General features: G+C 54.6%; 1 protein-coding gene across 2 annotated transcripts in view; it reads right to left on the minus strand.

Moving 5' to 3' along the window:
* The window catches only part of MYO5C (myosin VC), a 96,685-nt gene that overhangs the window by 58,911 nt on the left and 12,235 nt on the right, over positions 1–25,539 (minus strand). For both annotated transcript variants that reach the window (XM_008268992.5, XM_089309467.1), the window contains 8 exons: positions 21,456–21,621; positions 20,888–21,032; positions 17,362–17,518; positions 15,495–15,638; positions 13,904–13,985; positions 12,036–12,143; positions 7,920–8,026; positions 3,884–4,149 (listed from right to left, as the gene is read on the minus strand). In XM_008268992.5, coding sequence (XP_008267214.4) covers positions 3,884–4,149; positions 7,920–8,026; positions 12,036–12,143; positions 13,904–13,985; positions 15,495–15,638; positions 17,362–17,518; positions 20,888–21,032; positions 21,456–21,621 — 1,175 coding nt within the window. The remainder of the gene's footprint in view (positions 1–3,883; positions 4,150–7,919; positions 8,027–12,035; positions 12,144–13,903; positions 13,986–15,494; positions 15,639–17,361; positions 17,519–20,887; positions 21,033–21,455; positions 21,622–25,539) is intronic.

Raw genomic sequence — 25,539 nt, forward strand, 5'->3', positions numbered from 1 at the left:
CATAGCTTAAAAGTCTGTTGCCTTCTGCAAGTTGTGAACGTACCCCCTGAGCTTCTGGCTTTATTATCTGGGCAGTGAGTTTACACGTGGCATTGTTCCTTATCCAGTTATGTGTGAAACACCTACCCCAAGCCAGGCATTGAAATGAGCACGTCACAAGGTGGCAAATCACTTAACGCACACAGCAACACTGGCATCACTGTCTTTATCCTCGCTTTAGAGCACTGAGCGGTTAAGGACCTCGCCCAACTAAGGCCACTCAGCTTGTGGCAGAACACAGGTGTGAGCTTGCCTGATGCCTGTGTGTACAGTGAGGGCAAGGTCATCCAACCCCCTGAGCCTGGCTGACCCCACAGGTGCAGGACAGACACGGCCCCACCCCCACCTTCAGTCTCTCCCTCCCTCCCTCTCTCTAACTCTGGAACTACAAACAAACTCAGGAGGCAGGGAAGCCAGGCAGGCGATGGAATGGGAAGCAGCAGGGTGGGGAAGGGTGTGTGGTCCATGGCAAACGGGGGCATCCTCAAGGGCAGCTGCCCCTCAGCTCCTGCCATGGTGGCCATGGAGGAACAGAGGCTGGGACATCAGATGAGATTCCCAGAGAAGCCAGATGCTCTGGCCTCTTGGGTGAATGACGCCACCCTGTGAAACACAGCGTAAGCACAGGCTCCTCACAAGGCACTGGCCAGGGGAGTGCACCTGCCATGAGGCCTCAGCACGTGCGCACGCTCCCTTCCCCCCACCCTGTGGGGTGGCCCCACATCACAGCAGGGGGCAGAGGACAAGGTGCCGCAGAGGGTGGTGCCGACAGCCAACTGCACCCCAGCTCCGGGCACCTTGATCCTAAGAAGTGACCGCCATCACCAGCCCTGGTCCCCTGGGAGGACGCAGTCTCACTTGGCTGAGCCAGCACCTTAGTGGACAGGTGAAGGGCCCGTTTTGTCCTCTCGGCAGCTCCAGTGACTCAGGGAGTGAGAGCAGGACCTTCACAGCTCCGCAGTCGGGGCGTCCCAGCTGTCCCCTCAGGGGGTAGGCCAGTGTGGAGGCTGGGGGAGGGGCACCCACAGGGCCTCGCTGCGCTGGGAAGCCCACCACTGGGGCGGAGCACAGGGCTTTCCAGATCAGGGCAGACTGGCAAACACCGGTGCACTCGGCACTGCAGTTCAAAACTACCGGAAAGGCCTGCATCGGAGGCCTTGAGCACCAGAGGCCACGCCCACTGCAACACGCCCACGGGAGGCCTAGGGCTGTCCGATGCCTTCAGGGCTTCTTCCTCTGCATTGTCACCCCGCCCACGTGCGGGGCCTTGGTCAGGGTCTCCCCACCGGTGCGCTGAGGAGCTCAACCCCAGGGTTCTGAGCCCCAGCCTCTGCGGCACAAGGTGCTCACAGCCTGTGTGGGCTCTGGGCTCCGCCCACCGAGCCCACACCCTCAGCTTTCCTCGATTTCAGGGAGGCTTCCGGGTCTCAGGCCCTGGGTGCTCAGCCTCTGCCCTCTCCTCCCGCCCCCGCCCCAGCTGCAGAAGCGCCTGGGCCGGGGCTAACCTGGAAGGGAGTCGCTGGCTCCTTGGAGGGGAGCTTAGCGTTTTGTGGAGGGGCACTGAGTAGTGGGAGGCAGCAAGCATGCTACTGCTAGATGTCGGAGGGGGTATTTCATTTTTAAATTAAAATTTTAAATATATTTCAGCAGTGGAGCAGGTGTTACAGGGCAGCAGGTTAAGCTACCACTTGGGATACCCACATCCCACACTGGGGTGCCAGGTCAAGTTCCTGGCTACTCTCTTCTTTTTTTTTTTTTTTTTTGACAGGCAGAGTGGACAGTGAGAGAGAGAGACAGAGAGAAAGGTCTTCCTTTGCCGTTGGTTCACCCTCCAACGGCCGCCGCGGCTGGCACACCGCGCCTATCCGAAGCCAGGAGCCAGGTACTGATCCTGGTCTCCCATGGGGTACAGGGCCCAAGGACTTGGGCCATCCTCCACTGCACTCCCTGGCGACAGCAGAGAGCTGGCCTGGAAGAGAGGCAACCTGGACAGAATCCGGCGCCCCGACCAGGACTAGAACCCGGTGTGCTGGCGCCGCAAGGCGGAGGATTAGCCTAGTGAGCCACGGCACCAGCCTACTCTCTACTTCTTAATCCAGCTTCTGTTAGTGCACCTGGGAGAAAGCAGAGGATGACTCAGGTACTCGGGTCCCTGCCACTTGGGAGACCCAGATGGACTCTTGGTGTTGGCCTGGCCCAGCCCTGGCTACCTGTTGCCGGCATTTGGGGGACCATTGGATGGAAGACCTTTCTCTCTCTGTCTCTCTCTCATTATTCTGCCTTTCAAATAAATAAATTGATTTTAAAAAATGTTGGCAAGTCCTTGTGGATTTATAAATACTCTTATCTCAGGTTTGTCCACTAAACCAGCGAATTCAAACTCCTTATTCTAGTGGTGCCCGTCCACCTGCCAGCTCCTCACCTGCTGCTCCCTGCACCTGCTGTCTCCATCCAGCTCACCTCTAGCACATGCCCCTCCCACTCCCTTCACAGGAACCATCCCGCCTCTACTTACCTGCCTGCCTGCCCGCCCCCGACCCCGACACACCTAAAATTAAAGTCTAGAGGCCAGGGACCAAGTGGGTATTCTATTCACCCATCACCCTCAAGACAGTCTGGCACAGAAATACTTGCTGGATAAAAATATGAAATGACATAGCCTCAAAGGGCGGTTATGTGTAGAGGTCTTTTTTAAAACCTAGAAAAGAACAGGGAATAGCATAACAGTCCCACATTTCCACCATACTCAAAGAGACGGTTTTTGAAGCAGACTATTAATATTTGCAGTTTACTTAAACTTGCATTAGTCACTCCCATCTTGCCTTGGACTGAGACAAGGTAAATAACTCGCCCAGCAATGCCTGAGCCTTTTATAACTGTTGACAGACACTGGCAGCTCTGGGCCATGAACTGGGAATCTAGATTAAACAAAGCAACTCCCTCATGCCATTGTCTCATCTGCCATAGCCACAGGAGGAACAGACTCTCTCCACCTGGCTGAAAGACCAGCAGCCTGGCTGTCACTCTCTTCCCATCGGCTCCCCTGTGGGCAGCCACAGAGGGTTCAGACTCTCCAGTGCAGGCCGAAGGCCCTGCGATGCCTTCCTGGGACCAGTCTTCCCCTACCCCCATGGAGAAAGCAGGGCTGGCCCTGGGAGAGCAAGCAAGGGCTGGGTCATGGAGGCCAGGGGCTGAGAAGCTGACAGGCCCGGCAGAGCTCGCCTCCACGCCTGCTGGCACTCTGGCTACCTTCGTGCGTCTTCCAGCAGCTTCAGCAGGAGTTGGACTGGCAGAAAAGCAGGGCTGGGCAGAGAGGAGAAAGACCCAAACTCTAGGGCAGGTGGAGCTTTAGGGCTCCTGGAGCAGCTCTGGGGTGAACACATGGCCCCGTTACTCAGGAATGCAAAAGGACTCGGGGTGGGGAGGCAGCTCGGGACAGGCCTGCATGGGAGCCTCCCCTGGGCCCTGTGAGCATGGGCCAGTGGCAGCCTGCTGTGGCTGTCACTTCTCCCATGGAGCAGGAAGGGTATGCGACAGCTCCAGGCCTCAGCAGGCCGTTGGGGAGAGAGAGGTGGGTGAGAGCCTTGCACTGCATGAGGTTCATCATCAACAAGTTATTGAATCTGTCTAAGCCTTAGTCGTTCCATCTCCAAAATGGGTATAATTATAGAGCTGTTTCAGGACTGAGCGAGAAAGTAATGGAAACCCATGGGCACGGGAGGAGCTCTTGCTGTTGGCCATTATCAATTCGTGAGAGGCACCCCAGAAGGATCAGCAATGACGCCATCTAAAGATACCCCAACATTGACATGAGGAAAGACGGGCTCACCGAGGAGAATCTTACCCATAAATGTCCAAAACACCAATAAAAGTGTGCTGCTTGCCTGAGAACTGCAACGCTTGGTTAATTCTCTCCACAATGAAGTCAAACAGGTGCGCATAGATCTTTTTGGCCAGGGCGTCCCTGGCGTTGACAGCCTGGGGCCTGGTCATGGGTTTCACCACTGTCTCAGAGCTTGTGATGATTTTGCGATTACACAGCCACTGAGCCACCTGGCTACTGTCGAGGCCCAGGAGCTCACAGAACACCTGCAGGTGAGTGTCTTCCTCCTTCAAAAAGAAGCACAAGCCACGTCGGGCCGCTCGGCCACCAGCCACATCCTCCCCCAACCTCACCTGGATGGGGTACCTGGGGCCCACGCTCAGGCCCGTGTAAGAGAAGGGGCAGAGCTGGCCTGAGGATGACCGGTCCTGGGAGTAAACACACACAGCACGCACCCTGTCCCTGAGCCTGGACAGCCAGTGCTGACCTAACTCCCGGCAGTCCTGGGTTGGGTCCCCCGGGAGTTGTCCTTCCGGCCAACAATGGTCAAGTGATGAAGGCCATGGATGCCGTCGCAACCCCCTCCCCTGCTGAATCACCCCAAGCTCAGGGGTGCACTCGTCCCACCCTTCCTCCCATGGTGGCCTGGCCCTGGAGGTGCCAGGAGTCACTGCTGGGCAGATCTGGTGGGGCTCCCTTGCCTGAGGCAGCTTCTCAGCTCCACAGGGGCTGTGCAGGGCACTTTCTTGAAGGCACAGGAGCAGGAAGGGCTGCTCCAGCTTTGCATCAGCCAGTGTGGACAAGTTTGCCACTTGGCAAGGAGCTGTGACGTCCCATGTGACTGAGCAGGGGAACTTCCAGGGCGGGCTTACCCCCAGGGCCCCCGACAGCCTACCGGGCAAGTCAGGGGGTCGCATTTAAAAAGCAGGCAGGAACCTAGGAGGTCGCTGCCTCCTCACTCCCCTCCAGCACCCCTCCTGCCCACACTGCAATCACAGGGGCTCTGATGTGCCTGCCCTCCTCACTGGGGTGTGGATCTGCAGGGGGTTCACATCCTCTGGGTCAAAAACACAGGTGCTGCAAAGGGGCACCAGTGAGCTTGCTAGGCAAGATGACGGTGTCATTCAAGTTCAACTTGTCCAACAGTTCAAGCTCCTGACACAAATGGTTGGCGTGTGTATGACAGGGCTAGGGGCAGAAGCAGAAGACTGGTAATGTCCCACCAAGCTGCTTAGGATGCTTTCCACAGGGTCTTTCATCTACCAGTTTTAGTTCATCCTCCAAAACGCTGCCTTCGGCTGGCGCCGCGGCTCACTAGGCTAATCCTCCGCCTTGCGGCGCCAGCACACTGGGTTCTAGTCCCGGTGGGGGTGCCGGATTCTGTCCCGGTTGCCCCTCTTCCAGGCCAGCTCTCTGCTGTGGCCAGGGAGTGCAGTGGAGGATGGCCCAGGTGCTTGGGCCCTGCATCCCATGGGAGACCAGGATTAAGTACCTGGCTCCTGCCATCGGATCAGCGCAGTGCGCTGGCCGTGGCGGCCATTGGAGGGTGAACCAATGGCAAAAGGAAGACCTTTCTCTCTGTCTCTCTCACTGTCCACTCTGCCTGTCAAAAAAAAAAAAAAAAAAAAAAAAACCACGCTGCCTTCAGACAAACTTCCGGCGACAGCGCTCAGCGAGATGGTATGTGTTGGGTAGAAATCACATTTTAGTCTATGGGAATTTGAGAAGAAAAAGAGCAAGTGCCGAGGCAAATGAGCAAGGAACAGAAGGGGAGGTGCCCCTTCAAGCACACGGCCTGCTCACCCCAGGCCTACCGCCACCCTCCAACTGCCCAGTCGCTCGGGAGTTGATTGGCTCTGTCTGGACATGGGGTGGATGGAATGTGAGCGCTGGAGGAGAATCACTTCCTGGTCAGAGGGCAACAGGCCTGAACCACTGAGCCAAGCGGTAGCTGCCCCATTCTGTTTGGCTCTCTCCCCCTAAGCCACAGGCAGCAGGGATCCAGGTATCACCGGGTATCACAGAATGCCCAGCTGTTCCCATCAGTTACTCGGGGAACACGAAAAGAGACAGCGTGGCATGGGGAGCACTCGTGTCCTCCCCAGAGTCATCCATAGAAGCCGTAAGCCCAGTGGGATGGCGTTTGGAGACGTGGCCATCAGGTGTGGTTAAGGGCTAGACATGGTCCTCAGGGGGCAGCCCCCAGGCCAGGATTAGTGCCCTTCTAAGAAGAGGCATCAGAGAGCTTGCTCTGTCCCCACCGGGAGGGTCACAGCGACAAACAGGCCATCTAGAAGCCCTACCCCAAACCCCACCACGCCGGCCCCGTGGCCTCAAACTTCCAGCCTAGGGAACTTGAGGAGACACGCTCCTGGCAGTCTTGACGGCAGCCTGGGCTGATGGAGACAGCCACATTAACCCTGAGCTCCCACCGCACAGCAGTGTGAGCTCTTCTTTACAGAATGGCTTTCTTCCTGATATGGACGTCACTGACACCAAACGCATTCCTCCCACCGAGGCCCATTCCTCATAACACTTGTTGCAGGAGACACACGCATGCCCTCAGCGTGCATTAACAGAGAAACCTGTCACACTACTTCCATGGGCATCTACGCCCAGAGAGGAAGCCGGCCGCATTCCCAGGGGGTGTGTGGGAGGTGGGGTGGAGTGAGGGGGCAGGAATCCTTCTGCTTCAGACTGCCCAGGGTCTTAGGGTCCTCCACGGTCTGCAGCATCCCCACCCTCTCCTTGCACTCTGCAGACCCTGGCTTCCCGGCTATTTCTCCAACACCGCCGCCCGCCTGGGTCCTTCCACTTGCTGCTCCCTCTGTGCCTGCTCCCCCCGCCTACAGGCATGGTCACTGCTGTTCCCCCGGATCCGTAGCAGACACCCCATACCTTCTGCTGAATTAAAGAAAAACCCACCGGGAATGCACCGCCCACTCCTCTCTACTATTTTTTTTTTTTTTTTTTTGAGATGGTCACTCTCTGTGTATATCTGTTTGGCTTATACATGTTTGTGTCTTATTCTTTTATTTATTTATTTATTTATTTATTTATTTATTGACAGGCAGAGTGGACAGTGAGAGAGAGAGAGAGACAGAGAGAAAGGTCTTCCTTTGCCGTTGGTTCACCCTCCAATGGCTGCCGCGGCTGGCGCACCTCGCTGATCCGAAGCCAGGAGCCAGGTGCTTCTCCTGGTCTCCCATGCGGGTGCAGGGCCCAAGTACTTGGGCCATCCTCCACTGCACTCCCAGGCCACAGCAGAGAGCTGGCCTGGAAGAGGGGCAACCAGGACAGAATCCGGCGCCCCGACCGGGACTAGAACCTGGTGTGCTGGCACCGCAAGGCGGAGGATTAGCCTAGTGAGCCGCGGCGCCAGCATGTCTTATTCTTAATGACTACCTGGTTTCTGAGAGGAAAACCAAATTTATGATCATTTGATCACCTAGCTTCAGGACAACTCTTCACTTACTGTACCGCAGCTCTACCCACGCAAAAGCAGGGTCGACGTCACCCTCAGAGAAAAGCTACTGAACACAGGTTCAGCCTTCATAAGTCCAAGGAGCTTTACTCTTTGCAGGTGACCCAGGGAAGCCCTTGCTTCCTCCTTCCTGTTAAACCAGTCTGCCCAGTGTGCCCACCTGTGCCTGGCACAAAATCCAAAGCCAGCTCAGCCAGGAGCCCGTGCTGCCCTGACCCCCAGGTCCAGGCAGTGACCCACGGGCCCAGCAGTAACCTCCAGGTCCAGGCAGTGACCCCCAGACCCAGGAAGTGACCCACGGGCCCAGCAGTGACCTCCAGGTCCAGGCAGTGACCCCCAGACCCAGGAAGTGACCCCTGGGCCCAGGCAGTGACCTCCAGGTCCAGGCAGTGACCCACGGGCCCAGGCAGTGACCTCCAGGTCCAGCAGTGACCCCCAGGGCCAGGCAGTGACCCCCAGGCCCAGCAGTGACCCCCAGGCCCAGTAGTGACCTCCAGGGCCAGGCAGTGACCCCCGGGCCCACCAGTGACCCCCAACCAGACCCAGGAAGGGCAAAACCCGCATGCATCTTACGCTGACTGAGGACCTCTCGTTGCCCGCTGTGGTGATCTGCACGTTGCCCAGGTGTAGAATGGCTGCCAGGATCTTAAAAACGTCCATCTGGAAATCCTCCTTGAAACCTGGGAACACATTCCCCCAGTCAGGAGCACTGTGTCTCTGCTCTCCGCAGTGAGTGAGCACCGGGTTCTTCCCAGGCACCTTCGTCGCCATCAGGGCCACCGCTCCGGGCCCGGTGCTGGCCTCGCCCCGCTCTCCTCCGGGGCTCCAGGAGCAGCCCTGCGCATGGACAGCCCCGGGGCCCACTGTCTTTGCAGCTGGTCCTTTCAGAAATAAACCCTCCCTTCTGTGGTCCTTTTGTGAGCGTGCCCTGTGCTTCCCGCTGGGACCTTGGCTGACACACATGGAATATAAGCCATGAACATGGGACATGCTGAGCACATCTCCAGGAACTGAAAACCAAAGAAACCTGCAGCTTAGGAGGGCATTACATGGGATCCCTGCAAGCCGTAGTGGGGGGCTCCCACTGGGAGCCCGGCTTCACGTGGGCCAGGTCCCATCACTGCACCATAGTGACACTCCATGAGGTAAGTGCTTGGACACAGGCATGGCATGCGTCCAGCCTCCATCCATGTGAGGCCCATGAAATCATCAGGTCTGGCCCTGTCAAGGCAACCACAGGCAGGACACAAATCTCAATAGATCTATATTGTGTGGCCGGCAAATGATGTGATAAATATCCAAATGGCCCTTGGCAGAGAAAAACGTTCCCCACCCCGGGGAGACACCCTGGCAGGTGGGGTGGGCACATTCCCATCTGCATCTAGCCTTCCTGTCCACACTGGAATGGAAACTAGAAATGAAGCCAGTGCCAGGGCTGGTGCAGCAGGTCAAGTGGCAGCCTGCAATGCCAGCATCCTGTATGAGCTCTGGGTTTGAGTCCCAGCTGCTCCACTTCCAATACAGCTCTCTGCTGATGTGCCGGGAAAGACAGCAGAAGATGGCCCAAGTGCTTGGGAGAGCCAGATGGAGTTCTGGGCTCCTGGCTTTGGCCTGAGCCAGCCCCGGCTGCTGCATCCATTGGAGGAGTGAACCAGAGGATGGAAGACTTCTCTTCCTCTAACTCTTTCAAATAAAAAAAGAAATAAATGTTAAAAGGAAAAAAAAATGGTAGAGAAGTGCCTCCCCTGACATTCTCCAAGCAAAATGTAGCAGGTCCCGCAGAGCTGCTGCCGCCACCACGCTTCTCACTGAGACCTGGAAGACGCTATTAGCAGGCAGGTCACGTGCTTCGACAATTCCAGAACCCACCCTGTCCTCTCTACCACAAAGATGGAATAAAACCAAAATCCCAAAAGGTTTGAAGGAGCAGGCAGGCATTTAGCCTAGAGGTGAAGACACCCACGTCCCATACTGGAGTACCTGGGTCTCACTCCCACCTGTGGCTCCTGTCTCCAGCTTCCTGCGAATGCAAGCCCTAGGACACAGATGGCTCAAGTGACTGCGTCCCTGTCACCCATGTGGGAGGCCTGGGTTGAGTCCCTGTTGACCAGTTCCTGGCTTTGGCCCCCAGCCCAGCCCTGGCCATTGCAGGCATATGGGGAGTAAACCAGTGACTAGCAGCTCGATCACTCTGTCTCTCTCTCACTTTTACACACACACACACACACACACACAGTGAATAAAAATAAAAATAAAAATAAAAAAATACTTCAAATCAAAACTAATCAGAGAACTCCAACTCAATGAGAACCCATGCACTTGCTGCCTTTTCAAGTCCGTCTGGAGAGAGGGACGCCCGGGGGCAGCAGTGGTTCTGGCCAGCCCAGCCTGGGGAGAGGAGCAGCCATCAGAGGACCCAGTCCCTGCCCTGCCCCCATCCCATGAGAGCCCCCAAGTGCGACCCACCCAGCTGAGCCTGTTCTACCAGGAATCAGGAGACTTCATATGAAACATCATTTTAAGCCACTAAAGTGTGGGAGACAGCACTAGTTCATCGGAATAACTATGTTTTCATTATCACGGACACAGGCTGGTGTCTTGACACATGAAAAAAAGAGAAGAGAATATATGACAAGTGATAATTAAGTGCTAAGTCTGAGGCATAACTGCCAGTGCACTGGCCATCAGCTGAGAGGTCCAGGGGGCCACATCTTGACATAGTGCTCTTGTTGGGAAGTGAGTGGGGGCAGAGTCCGTTGGAATCCAGGAATGCTGGGGTTCTGTCTGGCAGGGGGAGGGTGTGGCTGCCCCAGTCTCTTTCCCCGGCCCAGCTATGGGAAGCACTGGTCTGTTCTCTGGGGAGCTCTGTCTGCAGGAACCAGGCCTGGAGTGGGGCCAGGGCCAGCCTCACCCCGCTCTGCTGTCTGGAGCCTGTGACAGTGATGTAATTTGTGTGAGGCCATGGCAAAGACTCCTGCAACTTGGTGGTTTTTAGAATCAGGGAGGGTTTCATGGAAGAGGAGATCATTTTACTCACTGGGTGGTTCAGCCTTGGGCAACAGGGAACACAGGAAGTGAGAGAGAAAGGCAGGGGGTGATGCTGACCTAGCACCTGCTGTGTGGCCAGCCAGGTGTCAGGAGCTCGTTTAAACACAGCTCCCTTCCAGTTAGGGGTCATGAAAGGAAGGTGGATGGCCATTCTACAGGTGAGAAAACTGAGTCTCAGAGATGGTACCTCCTAGCATCATGCCCATTAGGACTTGGATTCGTGTTGATTTGGCCCCAAAGCTTCCTTTCTCCCCCATGTCACCTTATAGATGGGGGAGGGGCACTCAGAGGATGTGGGTCAAGGTACCCTCGGAGCCTGGCCAGAGCGAGGCTCCCTGTCCTCTCTCTGCGCTCCCCTCAACGGAGTGTGTTACACGAAGACTGAAATGACGACTGTGTTCCTTTCAAGACAACGTTAACCAGTAGTGAATGTGTGCATCTTACTGTGACAAAATCTGTAAAGTGCCCTCCTCCTGGAAGTGGTTTGAGGAAGCAGAATCTGGTGGCAATTTTGCCTAAGAAACCACACTGGGGGCCACCGCCTACAGTGCCGGCATCCCATGTGCACGCTGGTTCAAGTCCTGCCTGATCCACTTTTGATCCAGCTCTCTGCTGTGGCCTGGGAAAGCAGTAGAAGATGGCTCAAGTCCTTGGGCCCCAGAGGAAGCTCTTGGCTTCGGATCAGTGCAGCTCCGGCCATTGTGGCCAATTGGGGAGTGACCCAGTGGTTGGAAGACCTCTCTCTCTCTCTCTCTCTGCTTTTCCTTCTCTCTCTGTGCAACTCCAATTTTCAAATAAATAAATAAATCTTTAAAAAAAATTAAAATTAAACCACCATGGTTTTAGTCTCTCAAATTCTATTTATTTATTTGGGAGGTAGAGAGATGGACAGAGAGAGGTCCCCTCTGCTGATTCAGTCAAATGCCTCCAAAGGTGAGGGGCCCAGAGGTGCCAAAGCCAGAAGCCAGGACCTCAACCTCTGGCCTCCCAGGGTGTGCAGCAACAGGAAGCTGGATCAGGTGTGGATGTGGGACTGGATCCTAGGTGCCCCAATATGGGAGGTGGGCGCCTTAATCAGCATCTAACCTGGTAGGCCAAACACCTCCCCTACCCCATACTGCCCAGTTTCATTCCTAAATATCCAGTGGCGCTCCTCTTGCCCATTACTATGATATATTTAACCTCAGTTTCTTTGCATTTACATTCAAATATAGCTAACCAGGCCACAGTAATGAAAACCAATAACATCTGAGATTTGCTTGGGATGTGAAAATGGCCTGTGGTCTGACACTGATCAGAAGATATGACTGACAGCGACCTCTAGAGGTGTAGATCTGGTGGCAGAGACTGGACCACCTGAGCCATCACCTGCTGCCTCCCAGGGTGCGCATTAGCAGGAAGCTGGAGCTGGAAGTGGAGCTGGGATTCAAACCAACTCGCTCTGCTAGAGATGCAGGTGTCCCAAGCAGTATTCTAACTGCTGGGTCAAAGGGTGACCCCTTGCATGAATTTTCTGAATGCCGCCGTATGTTCTGACTGGCTCATCCTAAAGATATCGGGAGTCCTCAGAACCCGTGCAAGCTTGCTTTCTTCGTCTTAGAGAGAAAGGGGCCACATCCCTGGAGGCGCCTCTTCACTCACCCAGCAGCGAGAAGGTCCTCTGTGTCTCCAGCATGTCGGCTCTGTCATTCACACCCTCAATGACAGTGCTGCCTCCCATTCTCGTGTAGTGAAATTCCTCCGCACTCCCTGGAACAAAAAGATTCATCACACCCACCACTCAGCAAAGTGAGCACACGTGGCTATCAGAAGCCAGGGGGGGCGCTCACACGGAGGGACCCATGGCCCGTACTTGACACGTTACTCCATTTATTCCTTACACCTCCATGTTGCAGAGGCAGAAGCTGGGGCTCCGAAGAGTGGGTGGCTGCTCACGGCCCCACAGCTCTCAGCAGGGCATGGATGCAAATACAGGCTTAACTCGAGGGCGCGTGGCTTCTGTTTTTACACCTTATTTTTTTTTCTTAAAGATTTATTCATTTGAAAGGCAGAGTTAGAGAAAGAGAGAGAGAGAGAGAGATCTTTCCACCTGCTGGTTCACTCCCTGAATGGCTGCAACAGCCTGGGCTGGGCCAGGCCAAAACCAAGAGCCTGGAACTCCACCCAGGTCTCCCACATTGGTGCAGGGGGCCAAGCACGGGGGCCATTTTCCAAAGCCTTTCCAGGCATATTAGCAGGGAGCTGGCTCAGAAGAGGAGCAGCTGGGACTCCAACCAGGGCTCACAGGGAATGCCAACATTGCAGGCGGCGTTTATCCCACTGTGCCATTGCAATGCTGGTCCCACGCACCTAACCTTTTATACAGCTTTACTGGGACTTACCGACTGTACAATAAACCCGATGGGCTTTAACATACCTGCACCCTTATAAAGCCAGCACCACAATCAAGATAACAGTCTTATGTACATCCAACATTTAAACAGTACAAGACCTTCAGAAAACTCAACACATTTGCTATTCATATCCCGTGTGGCGACTCCTCCAGAACTAAACAGGGTAAGCTCAACACCCACACACCAAGAGTGACGGCTGATGACTGTGGTCTGCCACCGCAGCACACATGGCCAGGACAGCATGCCATGGGCGCCCAAGGACACAGCTGGCGCTATGTCCTCTAGAATTCGTTATGATGACAGCTAACGAATGAGCCTGAGTCATTATGCAAGTTTCATTATGATAGGGATGGGGCCGGCGCTGTGCCGCAGCAGGTTAGAGCCCTGGCCTGAAGTGCCGGCATCCCATATGGGTGCCAGTTCTAGTCCCAGCAGTTCCTCTTCCCATCCAGCTCTCTGCTATGGCCTGGGAAAGCAGTGGAATATGGCCCAAGTCCTTGGGTCCCTGCACCCATGTGGGAGACCCGGAGGAGGTTCCTGGTTTCGGATCGGCACAGCTCCAGCTGTTGCGGCCATCTGGGGAGTGAACCAGTGGATGGAAGACCTCTCTCTCTCTCTCTCTCTCTCTCTGTAACTCTTTCAAATAAATAAAATAAATATTTTTAGAAAAAAACTTATTACAAATCATAAAAGCCAAACATCACGTTAAAAAAATTACGATAGAGACGTTTTGTTTCAGAAGATAGGAAAATCTGTCTCATATCCTGGAAACAGTCTCAGGATGTCCAAGTAAAAAGGTAAGTTTGGGGCTTCCGGCGGGGAGCGCCAGCTGCTGTGAGGCCTTCTGTAGGTGGTTCTGCCTGGAACCCCTCCATCATCCAGCGAGCCTTGGAAGGAGTCCTATGGCTGAAGCGTCCCCTCTCCCTGCACTCACCCTGACCCCTCAGGTCTTATCCAGCTGCTTTGTTACCTGCACTGACTCCGCCCCTGAAACCCAAGGGTCTCACTTCTACGGGCAAGACTCTCGAAAGTTGCGTTACTACGGCAAGACGAAACCCAGGCAGGGTGTGAACCGCCACGGAAGAGAGAGCCTCCCAAACTTCACCCAGCGCGTACCCAGTCTGAGAGGCTTGAACTCCGACTGCTGTGCGGATGCGCAAAGCTGATAGAAAATGTGGTAATTCCGCTCATTTTCTGCCTGGAAGACAAAGGAAAGGCCTCAACAGTCACACAAACGCTTCCCAGGTGAAACTGCCAGGTTTAAAACTCGGGGTCCTAGATGGCTAACCTGGCAGGGCGACTCTGCCGTCATGGGCACTGGGATCCCCAGCCAGCTCACAAGTGGGCCCTTCCTCTCTACTGGGTGGGAACTGGGTGGCCCAAAGTCATTTTGTAAGCATTGACCCAGAGGAAAGGTCATTCTACCCAAACAGTCCGTGGGGTGGGAATGATGGGATTCTAACCATGGTCAAGAAACCTTCTGCAACGTTTATGGCTACCCTCCTGCTGGGCCCAAACTCTGACAATTCGCTCCATTTTCCTTGACTGAAAAAAAAAGGCCTTTCCCTTAAAACCTCCCTCCTTAGCACTAATCCCATTCCCTTCCTGAGAGGAAAGCCAGAGTGACAGCTTTATTTTATTTATTTATTTATTTATTTATTTTTTGACAGGCAGAGTGGAGAGTGAGAGAGAGAGAGACAGAGAGAAAGGTCTTCCTTTGTCGTTGGTTCCCCCTCCAATGACCGCCACAGCTGGCGCACTGCGGCCGGCTCTCAGCGCTGATCCAAAGGCAGGAGCCAGGTACTTATCCTGGTCTCCCATGGGGTGCAGGGCCCAAGCACTTGGGCCATCCTCCACTGCACTCCCTGGCCACAGCAGAGAGCTGGCCTGGAAGAGGGGCAACCGGGACGGAATCCGGCGCCCCGATCAGGACTAGAACCTGGTGTGCTAGCGCCGCAAGGCAGAGGATTAGCCTAGTGAGCTGCAGCACTGCCCAGAGTGACAGCTTTGTTTCAAACAGTTCCTGTGTTCTTGGAAGATAAACTTGATTTTCAAAGTGTAAAGATTTTTTTATAAGCCCCAAGTTGAAAAGTTTTAATTTTTTCCCTCAGTCATACAATACCACTGATATTAGACCTGTTGTCATTTTTTTGTTTTTAATAAAAACTTGATTTTATTTATTTGAAAGGCTGAGTGATGGGGTGGGGGAAAGAGAGGGAGAGGGGTAGTGAGGGAGGGGGAGAGGGGGAAGGAGAGAAGGGGAGAGGAGGAGAGGGGGAGAGGGAGAGAATGAATCAATCTCCCATCTTCTGGTTAACTGAGCACAATGGCTGGGATTGGGCCAGGCCAATCCCATTCAGGTCTCCTACATGGGTGGCAAGGGCCCAACAGCTTGGGCCATCATCCACTGATTTCCCAGAAGCATTAGTGGGGAGCTGGATTGGCAGCTAACAGCCAGCCAGGACTGGAAACAACACTCCAATACAGGAAGCCGGCGTTGCTGGCGGCAGCTTAACCTGTGCCACGACAGCAGCCCCCGATTTTTATTTTTAATAAATGGGGAAAAACATATCCAAACTACAAATGAAACAAAGAAAACTCTGTTCTTCAAGTCACAAAAGCATGCATATTGTCTAATGAGACTACAAGTGTAAGCAATACTTAACAAGCTGGGGGAAGGAAATGCAGCTAATGCTGTCTTTCTTACTTGGAAGACAACTCTGGATTTCTCCAGGAGGTAAGTCCTCATGTTGGCGCCTATAATTTGATTCCTCTCATCGAAACTGATTTCCGTGTATTTCCCAAACCGACTGCTGTTGTCATTGCGGGTGGTCTTGGCATTCCCGACAGCCTGCGAAAGAGCGGAAGCCCTTGAAATGGCGACAAAGATCTTTGCAGCAAAACGACCCCACCAGCTTTGAGCGAGATCCAATCCCAGACGCTGGGGAAGGTCTGACTGGCAGGGGGCGTCTGGGACGGGGGAGGAGGAAGGCGGCGTGAAGCTACAGGGAGCACCACAAGTCCCAGTGGGCGCGGGCCTTCCTCAGCCTCACGGGGAGACACTGGAGAGGATCCCCGAGAGAACGGGCTCTGGTGTTGCCTGGCCCCGGCGCCACTTTGGCTGTGTGTGAAATGGTGGAAAGGCAGCTCCTGGTCCAAGTCTCAGCTTCTCTGTGTGGTAGGGAAATCCTACACATCACACCGAATCATGCACTTCTCTGATTGAATGCTAATGTGCCCCCCTTACTCCCACCCCAGATCCACGTGTTGGGATCCCGAGCCTATGGACTGGTGTGAGGGGGTAGTGCCTTTGGCGGGTCATTTCATCCCAAGGGTACAGCCCTCGTGAATGGGATTTACGTGCTCTCTACAAGGGCCCAGAGAGAGAGCGTGCTTGTTCTTTCTGCATTTGAGGCTACCCTAAGAAGCCATCAGTCTGTGGCCCGGAAGACATCCCTGGCCAGAACCCAGCCCCCTGGCCCTGGGCTTCCTGGCTCCTGACATGTGAGTGCACCTTTCTGGTGCTGCCGAGCCACCCCGGCTCCAGCTCTTTGTCCTGAATGGACTGAAACACTGGCAGAGGTGGAGGAGTCAGTGAGATCATATCGAGTGCCTCCACCCATCCATGCCCCAAATACTACAGGCCCCCCAGCAGAACCTGACATCCTGCACCCAGCCCTTACCGCCAACCCCACTCCTTGCCATTTCCCTATGCAATCTTCCCATTCAACCCAAACACTGCCTCCCCCTTCCCTCCCTCTCCGACTCCTGCTCTGGAATGGCACTTCTCCCCGGCTTCCCCGCCCCCTTCCCGAGGACCCTCCTCCCGGAAGGACCCCTCATGCACACACCTGCTGCACTTCCTGCCCAGCTCCTCAAGCTTCCTGCCAGCGTGTATTTACCGAACACCTACTGTGTGCATGAGGGCTCAGTAAGAAAGGAGACACGAGGAGAGAGAAGCCACAAAATGACCCACGGGCCACTTAACGTGGCACTGCCTCTGGACGGTTTCCCACCATATCCGGGAGTGTAACCCAGGTTTCTGTCTGGTGGGCCCGTGCTTCTGGACTAAGACTTCAAGCTCATTCTTTGCTGACGAAGAGTCCTTGAGGATTTTCTTTTGCAGAAAGAGAGAGAACCAGGAGTCCAACATTCCTAGTGGTCAGCTACGTGTCCAAATAAATGCAAATCAGTCCCGCTGATCTGGGTGCCTGCTGGCCTGCCAGGTGGAGTACTCCTTCCGGCCGGGGCTGATCTGCAACCACCAAGGCTCGCTCTCCAGCCAGCTCAGGAGAGCTCCAGCGAGCTCAGGGTGCTGGCTCTGTCTGTGCATGAGGACACTCCCCCCAGGGACACGAACATCCACTGGGGCCTTTGAGCTCCACAAGGGAGCCAAGGAGGAGCGCCAGGGACGGGACGCAGTGTGCTCCGCCCCCGCCTCCTCCAACGCCCACCGCAGAACAGGTGCCCTGGCTCTGTGCCGCCTCCACCTCTGTGCTCTCGGAGGAGTGAGAGCTGGTGGCGGCAAGAACGGCACATTCGCAAGCCCACCCGCAGCTGCACGGCGGACGCACCTCCGTGATGGGATTGGACGCCAGCACCTTGTCCTCCACGTGCGCATTGCTGCCCGACTTGCTCACGGTGGCGAAGTAGCGCATGGCGTAGCGAGCCGACACCGTCTTCCCCGCGCCCGACTCCCCGCTCACGATGATAGACTGATTGCGGTTGTTTCTGGAGCAAACACACGAGAGGGGTCTGAACGTTAACTTCTTCCCCAGAAAAAGGCCATACGATATGCTCATCAGAAGACCTCGAACTACAGGAATGGAACATTGGTTTCGTGGCTCTAGGGATGGGGAACATCCGGCCCACAGGCTGTACAAGGAATATGAGGTCATCTGGCCTGGCCCTGCCAAGGCACCTGCAGGTGGGACTTGAAATCCAATAGATCTACGGCAGGCTCATTTTTTTTTTTTTTTTTGAGATTTATCAATTTATTTGAGAGGCATTGTTACAGAGAGAGAGAGAGAGGAAGAGAGGGAGTGAGGGAGCGAGGGAGCGAGAGAGGTCTTCCTTCTGCTGGTTTACTCTCCAAATGGCTGCAATGGCTGGAGCTGGGCCAATGCAAATCCAGGAGCCAGGACTTGGGCCATCTTCTTCTACTTTTCCAGGCCATAACAGAGAGCTGGATTGGAAGTGGAGCAGCCGGGACTTGAACTGGCGCCCATATGGGATGCCGGCACTGCAGGCGGCACCCTTACCGTTATCCCATAGCACCTGCCCCAGGCTAATTTTCAATAGATAATTATATATGGCCCATAAAAGATGTGATAAATATCCAAATGGCCCTTGGTAGAAAGAAGGTTCCCCACCCCTGACTAATCACTTCGGTGAATTTCCTTCTCCTCTTTCCTGCCTAGGTGATCATGTAGAACACACAGCTCTGTTTCCTGCTGTATCCTTTTTGCCGAGAGTCCCCTGGCTCAAGCCCAGGTTCAATGGCCCACTAGAAGGAGTTGGCCAGGAGTTGCACTCCTGTAACACAGTATCAGAAGGAAACAAGACAATCAGCCGAGGGAATATGGAGTGGAGGAACAGGTGTCCATGCCCACAGGTCCTGTCCCAGTGCAGTCCCATGGGCCACACCTGATGGCCCCTGGGAAATGCTGTGTGCCAGGGAGACTCACTAGGGACTTGGTGGCCCCGTTTGCTTGGCACAAACCAACATTGCAGACTCCCAGAAGGCAGGCACGCAGCACAGAGGCGTTGTTACGCAGATTAGGTTTAGACGTGACGAGCCCCGTCATCAGTCAGCAAGTGATGGGGAGGCTGCTGGGGGCAGAGGCAGCCGTGGGCCAGCCTCACACGTGGGCCCCAGGCACGGCAGGCCCGCGTCAGCTCCTTCCCACACATCTCACTTCCAGCAAAGCGTTTTCAAGACACTATTTTGAGAGCAATTATCCAAACTGTGCTTGGGAACATATGTGCTCTGCAAGTCAACATGCTCCTGTTACATAATCCAGGTGTTTAAAATAAGGCATGAAACTTCTCATAAGAGTATGAAAGTGGAGCCTTATGATTGCAGTTCTACAAATCTAGCACGGCTTACAGACCAGGTGCTAGGTGAACACACAGGTTCATAGTTAAGTTTCACAAAAATTCCATGACATACACAAGGGGTACTTCAAAATGTTCATGGAAAATAGAATTAAAAGATGTGTTTATTTTCATGCAAAAATTGAAATCTAAGCAGGGTTTTTTTATATATTCTTTTTTTTTCCATGAAGGTGTTAAAGACCCCTGGAAGATCTGTTTGACAGATGAATAAGACAGTGACTCAGAAAGGGAAAGGCTACGTGATTGCGCCAGGGCACAGAGCGCACAGCTGTCCACGTGAATGCTGGAGAGAACCTGAGAGACCGAGTTCTTGGTGCAGTCCTTTCATTTCACAAAGAGGAAATGGGCAGGTGGACAAGGTGCCCAATGTTGTGGAACAAGTGGGTAGCACAGGGCTGCAGTTACTAACGCCAGCGTGTTCTGACTCCAAGTTTAGCCTCAAGCAAGTCCAACATGAACCTGGTACACAGCGTAAACCACACTGCTCAGTTATGTCCAGCTCCATTGTTGCGGTCACACAAAGAGCTCCAAGGGAAAAACAGTCTCTTCTAGCTTGAACTTGGCACCGCCTTCCAGGACCGACCAGCAGTGGATATCCTGTTTCTAATCACAGAAGTTCCTAGGAAACCTGCAGGAGCCAGGGGAAAATCCTAGAGGTTTGGGTCTTAAAGGGTGAGAAAAAATGTGGTGCAGCAGAAACCGCTAATTGTCCACCCAACATCTACTCTCTCCTTCCTTCCCAGAGACCGTGCCCTAGTTGTTAGTTGATGCTAACAATACGCTGGACAGAAGACTACATATCCCAGCCTCCTTTGTGGCCAGGCGTGGTCATGTGAGTAGGTCCTGGCCAATGAGCTGCAAGCAGAAGCACTTTGTGGGGCTTCTGGGAAGTCTCCCTAACTTGGATGGGTGCATCCTTCCCTAAGACACCCTGTCACTCAGCATGTGGAGGAGGTAGCCCAGCACGCACTAGGCCCTGAGGATGAAAGTCCCACCCAGGGAACAGGGGAGCTGCATGGCTCTGGATCTCTGATGACTGGGAAGAGGTCCAGGGCAGCCGGAGACTGCCCATCAGACCCCTCTACAGCACAGAACCACACACCTGCTCCCTGCTCAAGCCACCCTGTGGTCCCCAGATCACAAGCAGCAGAAGCAGGAATGAGCACTGTGTGAGTGTCCAGCTCATAGACCCTGCAGAGCTGGGGGAGACCAGGGTTATGGTCTGGGTCCTGGGCCTTGGGCTTCGCATCTGTGAAATGAGGGCAATGTTGGCTTGGCTGACGTCACAGGAGTGGTGCAAGACTCATAGGAGACCACAGCCAGAAAAGTCCTCCCACAAACTACGGAGATGAGACAGTGTTTCTAGTCTCCTCACCTCACCAATGAGGACATCCGAAGGGGATGCTTGCAGGGAAAATAAATTGTATTTGCAGTCAATGAATCTGACCACAAATTACAGGCTCTGCCTTCTTGTTGTATGGCAACGGGCAGCTTCGCCTGGGAGCTCAGTGGCCTTCCCAGGCCTCTGCATCCCAGGCGATTTTGAACAGACCCGAGGTGACATACAGGGGCATGGCCACCGTGCCTGGCTCCTGCAAGGCTTCTCATAAATTTTCCCTAGCAAAACAAGAACCCCTAGCAGCAGCCAAAAACCAAGTGGTGAAATGAGGATCAAACTCCCCGTCTCTTGCAGCCAAAACATGTCTGTCATTAGATTCACTTTCTTTGAAAAAACAAAACACTTCAACATCTCACGGTGGTGAATATACCAATCCTCCTCCAACCAACCACACAGCATGAGAAACATCGGGAAGGAGCAAACCCCAGGAAACTCGGTCTCTGCAGGTCAGTCACAGGTGCAGTCAGTCTACTCAACAAGGCTCCCCCTCTTCTACGGAGCCCAGCCTAGGTCACCTCCCCTTCATGGCAGGAGTCCAGCAGGTGCACAGCACACTGGAAAACCCAGAATAAGCAGGAAGCTACCTGGCCATCTGCTTGTACGCCTCTTCCGCCACAGCAAATATGTGTGGGTCCATGTCGCCCATGTTCTGCCCGCTGTAGGCGTGGATGATGGCGTCTCCATAGATGGGCAGCTGCTTGTAGGGATTCATGGCCACCAAGATGATCCCTGGGGAGAGACAGCAGATGCAGCTACTGGAGCCTCATGGTCCCCCACCTCTCCAGGTTCTGATGAAAAAAATTGCAGCTCTGCCACTTCCCAAACTTTCAGTGTGGCTCTGGTCAGATCACCTGCGGGTCACCTACATCTCCAGGTTGCTCTGGTGGTGGGATGAGAGGACAGGTGGGAACACCCCCAAACCAAGAGGCCCTTTCTTGCCATTCATGGTGTAACTCATCTTAAAACCAACACCCCAAATCAGCAATACATGTATCAAACCCATGGGGAAACCCAAACGGTGCCTCCTCCCATCTCCCTGACTCAGCAGGGTGATCACAGCTCTAATCCTAGCCTCTCCCCATCTGATGCTTCCTTGTAGAACAAAGAACCCGGCCCAGAGCAGCACTGGGGTGCTCTGCGAGCCCTCCTCACCACTGTAGGTGTAAATGAGTTTAGATTCGGCAAAGCGGATTCTGAGGTTGTGGAGCACGGCGGGCTCGTGCAGATAGCTGAGGGCCGTGAGGTCGTTCTCGCCCACCAGGATGTCGGGATTGCGCAGCGGAGGCAGCGCTCCGGGATCGATGGGATGATCCAGCTCCTGCGGACAGAGAGGAAATCAAAGTTGCGGAAGTGGAAGGTTCTTGGTGTTGCTGCTGAACCGCTTTCTGTCCTTGTCCTGTTCACCCTGCAGTGAGGTCACTGCAGACACTGAACAACAACTCATGTAGAGCAACAAGAAATCACTTTTAAAACATTATTTTGAAAGGCAGAGAGGGACAGCTATTGCCCATCCTCTGGCTCATTCCACAAACACCTGCAACAGCCGAGGCTAAGGCTGGGCCAGGCTGAAGTCAGGAGCCAGCAACTCAATCTGAGTCTCCCACGTGGGTGGTAGGCACCCAATGGCTTGAGCCATTACCTGGGTGTGCATTAGGAGGAAGCTGGAATCAGGTGCAGAGCAGGGCCTCAAACCCAGGCACTCTGAGATGGGATGCAAGCACCCCAAGTAGGCTTTACTGCTGTACCAACAGCTGCCCTGAGAATACCCTTCGTAGCTGACTCCTAAAGCAACAAAGGTGGGAACCAGGGCGCTGGTGTGCGCCCCGAGGCGAGTCGCCTTTCCTAGCCTGACTTCTCAGCTGAAAAGGGACCAAGCCAGCTGAGGGGCCCTCAGAGCTCCCGAGGCCTCGATGAAGGGAACCACGTGGTAGGGATCTAAGCAGCGCACTCCCAATCCTACCACACGGCTCTGCATGCTTGTGGTTCACGGGCATTGTAGCACGGGTGGGTTAGGCTGCCCCCTGGCGTGCCCATATGCCACACTGGAGTGCCAGTTTGTGTCCGGCTACTGCTCTTCTGATCCAGCTCCCTGATAAAGGCATCCCAGGAGGCAGAGGAAGATGGTGTGGGTGCTTGAGTTGCTGCCACCCAAGTGGGAGAACTGGATGGAGAACCAGACTCTTGGCTTCAGCCTGGCCCAGCTGCAGGCATTTGGGGAGCGAGCCAGCGGATGGAAGATTGATCAACTGATCTACCTACCTACCTATCTTTCAAGCAGGTAAAAATAAATGAACAAACATGAGAAAATAGAGATAGATGCTTGGGCCTTGGGTGTTTCCGTTTCCCAACAGCACGCTGCTGCTGAAAGGACATGATGATCTCACGTCCCTTATAGCTTTAAGGTTCCCAAATCGCTGCTCCAAGTTGGTGTGCTTGGTGACGAGAAGTATGTGCAGAAGCCCGTGGGAGGTGGCGTCCCTGTGGAAGGGCAGGTGGCCCCGGTCTACAGCTGCCCACGCACGCAAGGGCTCGTGGCTGCCTGGGCTCAGCTGTCTGTTCCTATCCCTCTCAGCCTGGTGCAAGGTAAGTTTCCCAGGCTGACCCCTCTGTGCCACACGGAGCTGAGTGTCTTTGCCCATTTTCCATTGCTAATGACACAATTTCCAGGCTGGTTAAACTACAGAGAAAAGAGGTTTGGGGAGGTGGTGAGCCGAGGAGCTAAGATGCTGGATGGGATCCCCATATCCCACAACAGAGTGTCTGGTTCACTCCCAATTCCAGTTTCCTGTCAATGTGCTCCCTGCGAGGCAGCCAGTGATGGCTCAAGTAATTGGTTTCCTGCTACCCATGTGGGAGACCCAGGTTGGGTCCCTGAATCCCAGCTTTGGCCTGGCCCAGCCCTGGCTATGGTGGACATTTAGGGAGTGCACCAGCAGATGAGAACATTGTCTTTCTGACTACCACTCAAATAAAAATAATTTTTTAAGAGAGATTTATCTGGGGTCATGGCCATGGTCCAAGCTGGAGGGGCTGCTTGTGGTGAAGGCCTTTTTGCTGGCAGATCCCAAGGTAGAGCCAAGCATCACGTGGTGAGACTCATTAATCCACTCAGCACAGGGGACGGGCCAGCCCACGCCCGGGAGCAGGGCCCTGAGTCCCCGCGACAGGCTCCACCTGCTCCCTCCTCTTCCTGTCCTGGTATTTAGTCAGCACCTCGGCCTTCATTTGGATCCTGGTCCTGGACAGCACCCCAAGGTGAACCAGCTGCTCCAGCAAGGGCCACTGTGCAGAGCACAGCCCAGAGCTCACCGCTGATGGTTTCATTCAGTCCTCCAAGCCACTCTCCACAGAGGACAGGACAGTAGCAGTTAATGAGACAGGCGCAGAAAGATGGAGTTTTCTGTCCAGGATCACACAGACCCCAGGGCATCACTCAGAAGCCCGAGCTCCTTCTCTTTGGTAATACCTCTCTCAGTGTAGACAGGGGCATTCATCTGTTGCTGGCTAGAGGCTGGGGCTGTGGCATAGCAGGTAAAGCTACCGCCTGCAGTGCTGGCATCCCATATGGGCGCCGGTTCAAGTCCCAGCTGCTTCACTTCCGATCCAGCTCTCAGCTATGGCCTGGGAAAGCAGTAAAAGACAGCCCAAGTCCTTGTGCCCCTGCACCCATGTGGGAGACCTGGAAGAAGCCCCTAGCTCCTGGCTTTGGATCTGCTCAGCTCCGGCCACTGCAGCCATTTGAGGAGTGAACCAGCAGAAGGAAAACCTCCCTCTCTCCTTGCTTGTCAAATAAATTCTTTTAAAAAATTAAAAAATAAGGCCGGCACCGCAGCTCAATAGGCTAATCCTCTGCCTTGCGGTGCCGGCACACCGGGTTCTAGTCCCGGTTGGGGCGCCGGATTCTGTCCCGGTTGCCCCTCTTCCAGGCCAGCTCTCTGCTGTGGCCAGGGAGTGCAGTGGAGGGTGGCCCAAGTACTTGGGCCCTGCACCCCATGGGAGACCAGGATAAGTACCTGGCTTCTGCCATTGGATCAGCGTGGTGCGCCGGCTGCAGCGCGCCGGCCGCAGTGGCCATTGGAGGGTGAACCAACGGCAAAAGGAAGACCTTTCTCTCTGTCTCTCTCTCACTGTCCACTCTGCCTGTCAAAAAAAAAAATTAAAAAATAAAAACATCTGTCACTGGCTGCCCTGCTCTGCTTAAGGGGAGCAGCAGGCCCACCCAGATGATGGGACACAGGTGCTCAGAGCAGCTCCCTCCCTGCTGTTGCCTGTGCCGTTATACTGTGAGTGTGTCCCCAACCAGAACACTGTCAACTTGTACACTTTCATTTTGAGGATAAAATCAAGCAAATGCTTCTCATACACAATTTTTCATGTTCTCGCAGTTGTTCGGTTTTAAATCAACTGCCCCTCTTTCTGGTCCAGGCACTGGGTGTTAAGTTATGTGGGAGAGACACAGGGAGGGGGAGGGCATGCAGTCTTTAGGGAAGGCGGAGAAAATGTGAAGAAGGCTGGATTGACAGGTGGAGGCAGAGGAGACACAGTGCAGGCTTTGTCCTTCGTGGTGGAAGCCGAGGGTTAAGTCACAGAGTGGTCTGGCTGCCTGCCACCTTACCTGCCTCTCCCCTCACACCCAGCAGGCTCAAGGCCAGGAACGCGGCCACCTGAAACCCTGCTGCTATCACTAAGCCGCAAACCTCGGGGGCAGCTGCCGCCTTGAGCTCTTTCTCCCCAGAGGAAGCCACCTGATCCCTAATCAGAGCCTTGACTGTGCTCACACCGAGCGGCAAGGCCCCACTGCTGGCAAAGGGAAGCCCGAATGGCCGCGGGAGCCTCCTCCTGCCTTCGCACGTGCACCTGCCGCATCCTGCCTGGCCCGCAGCAACCCCATGTTGGCATGCTGTTATTTGATCCCTTCTGCACGCCAGGACTCGAGGGGCCACTGTCACGGATGTAGCAGGTGGTGTGCCAGGATTTCAGTCCCGACAGCCTGAGTCTAGCGGGCACGCTCTAAGTCTCTCTCCCCACCCAGAATCTCATGACGTGTTTCCCAAATCCGGGCGGTCTGAAGAGAAATGCTGTGTCCATTCTCTACAGAGACTGCCTGCATGTCACGGTCCTCTGCTGTCCCCAGACCGTCTCTGACATCCAGGGGGTGCCCAGATCCTCTGTCCGGCTCTGTGTCCCCCTACCTGGTGCCAACAGGATGTCTCTGCAGTGGTGGCAGGAGATGTAA

Source organism: Oryctolagus cuniculus, chromosome 12 (assembly GCF_051225735.1).
Source record: "Oryctolagus cuniculus isolate XC-2025 breed Fujian yellow rabbit chromosome 12, ASM5122573v1, whole genome shotgun sequence".
NCBI lineage: Eukaryota > Metazoa > Chordata > Mammalia > Lagomorpha > Leporidae > Oryctolagus > Oryctolagus cuniculus.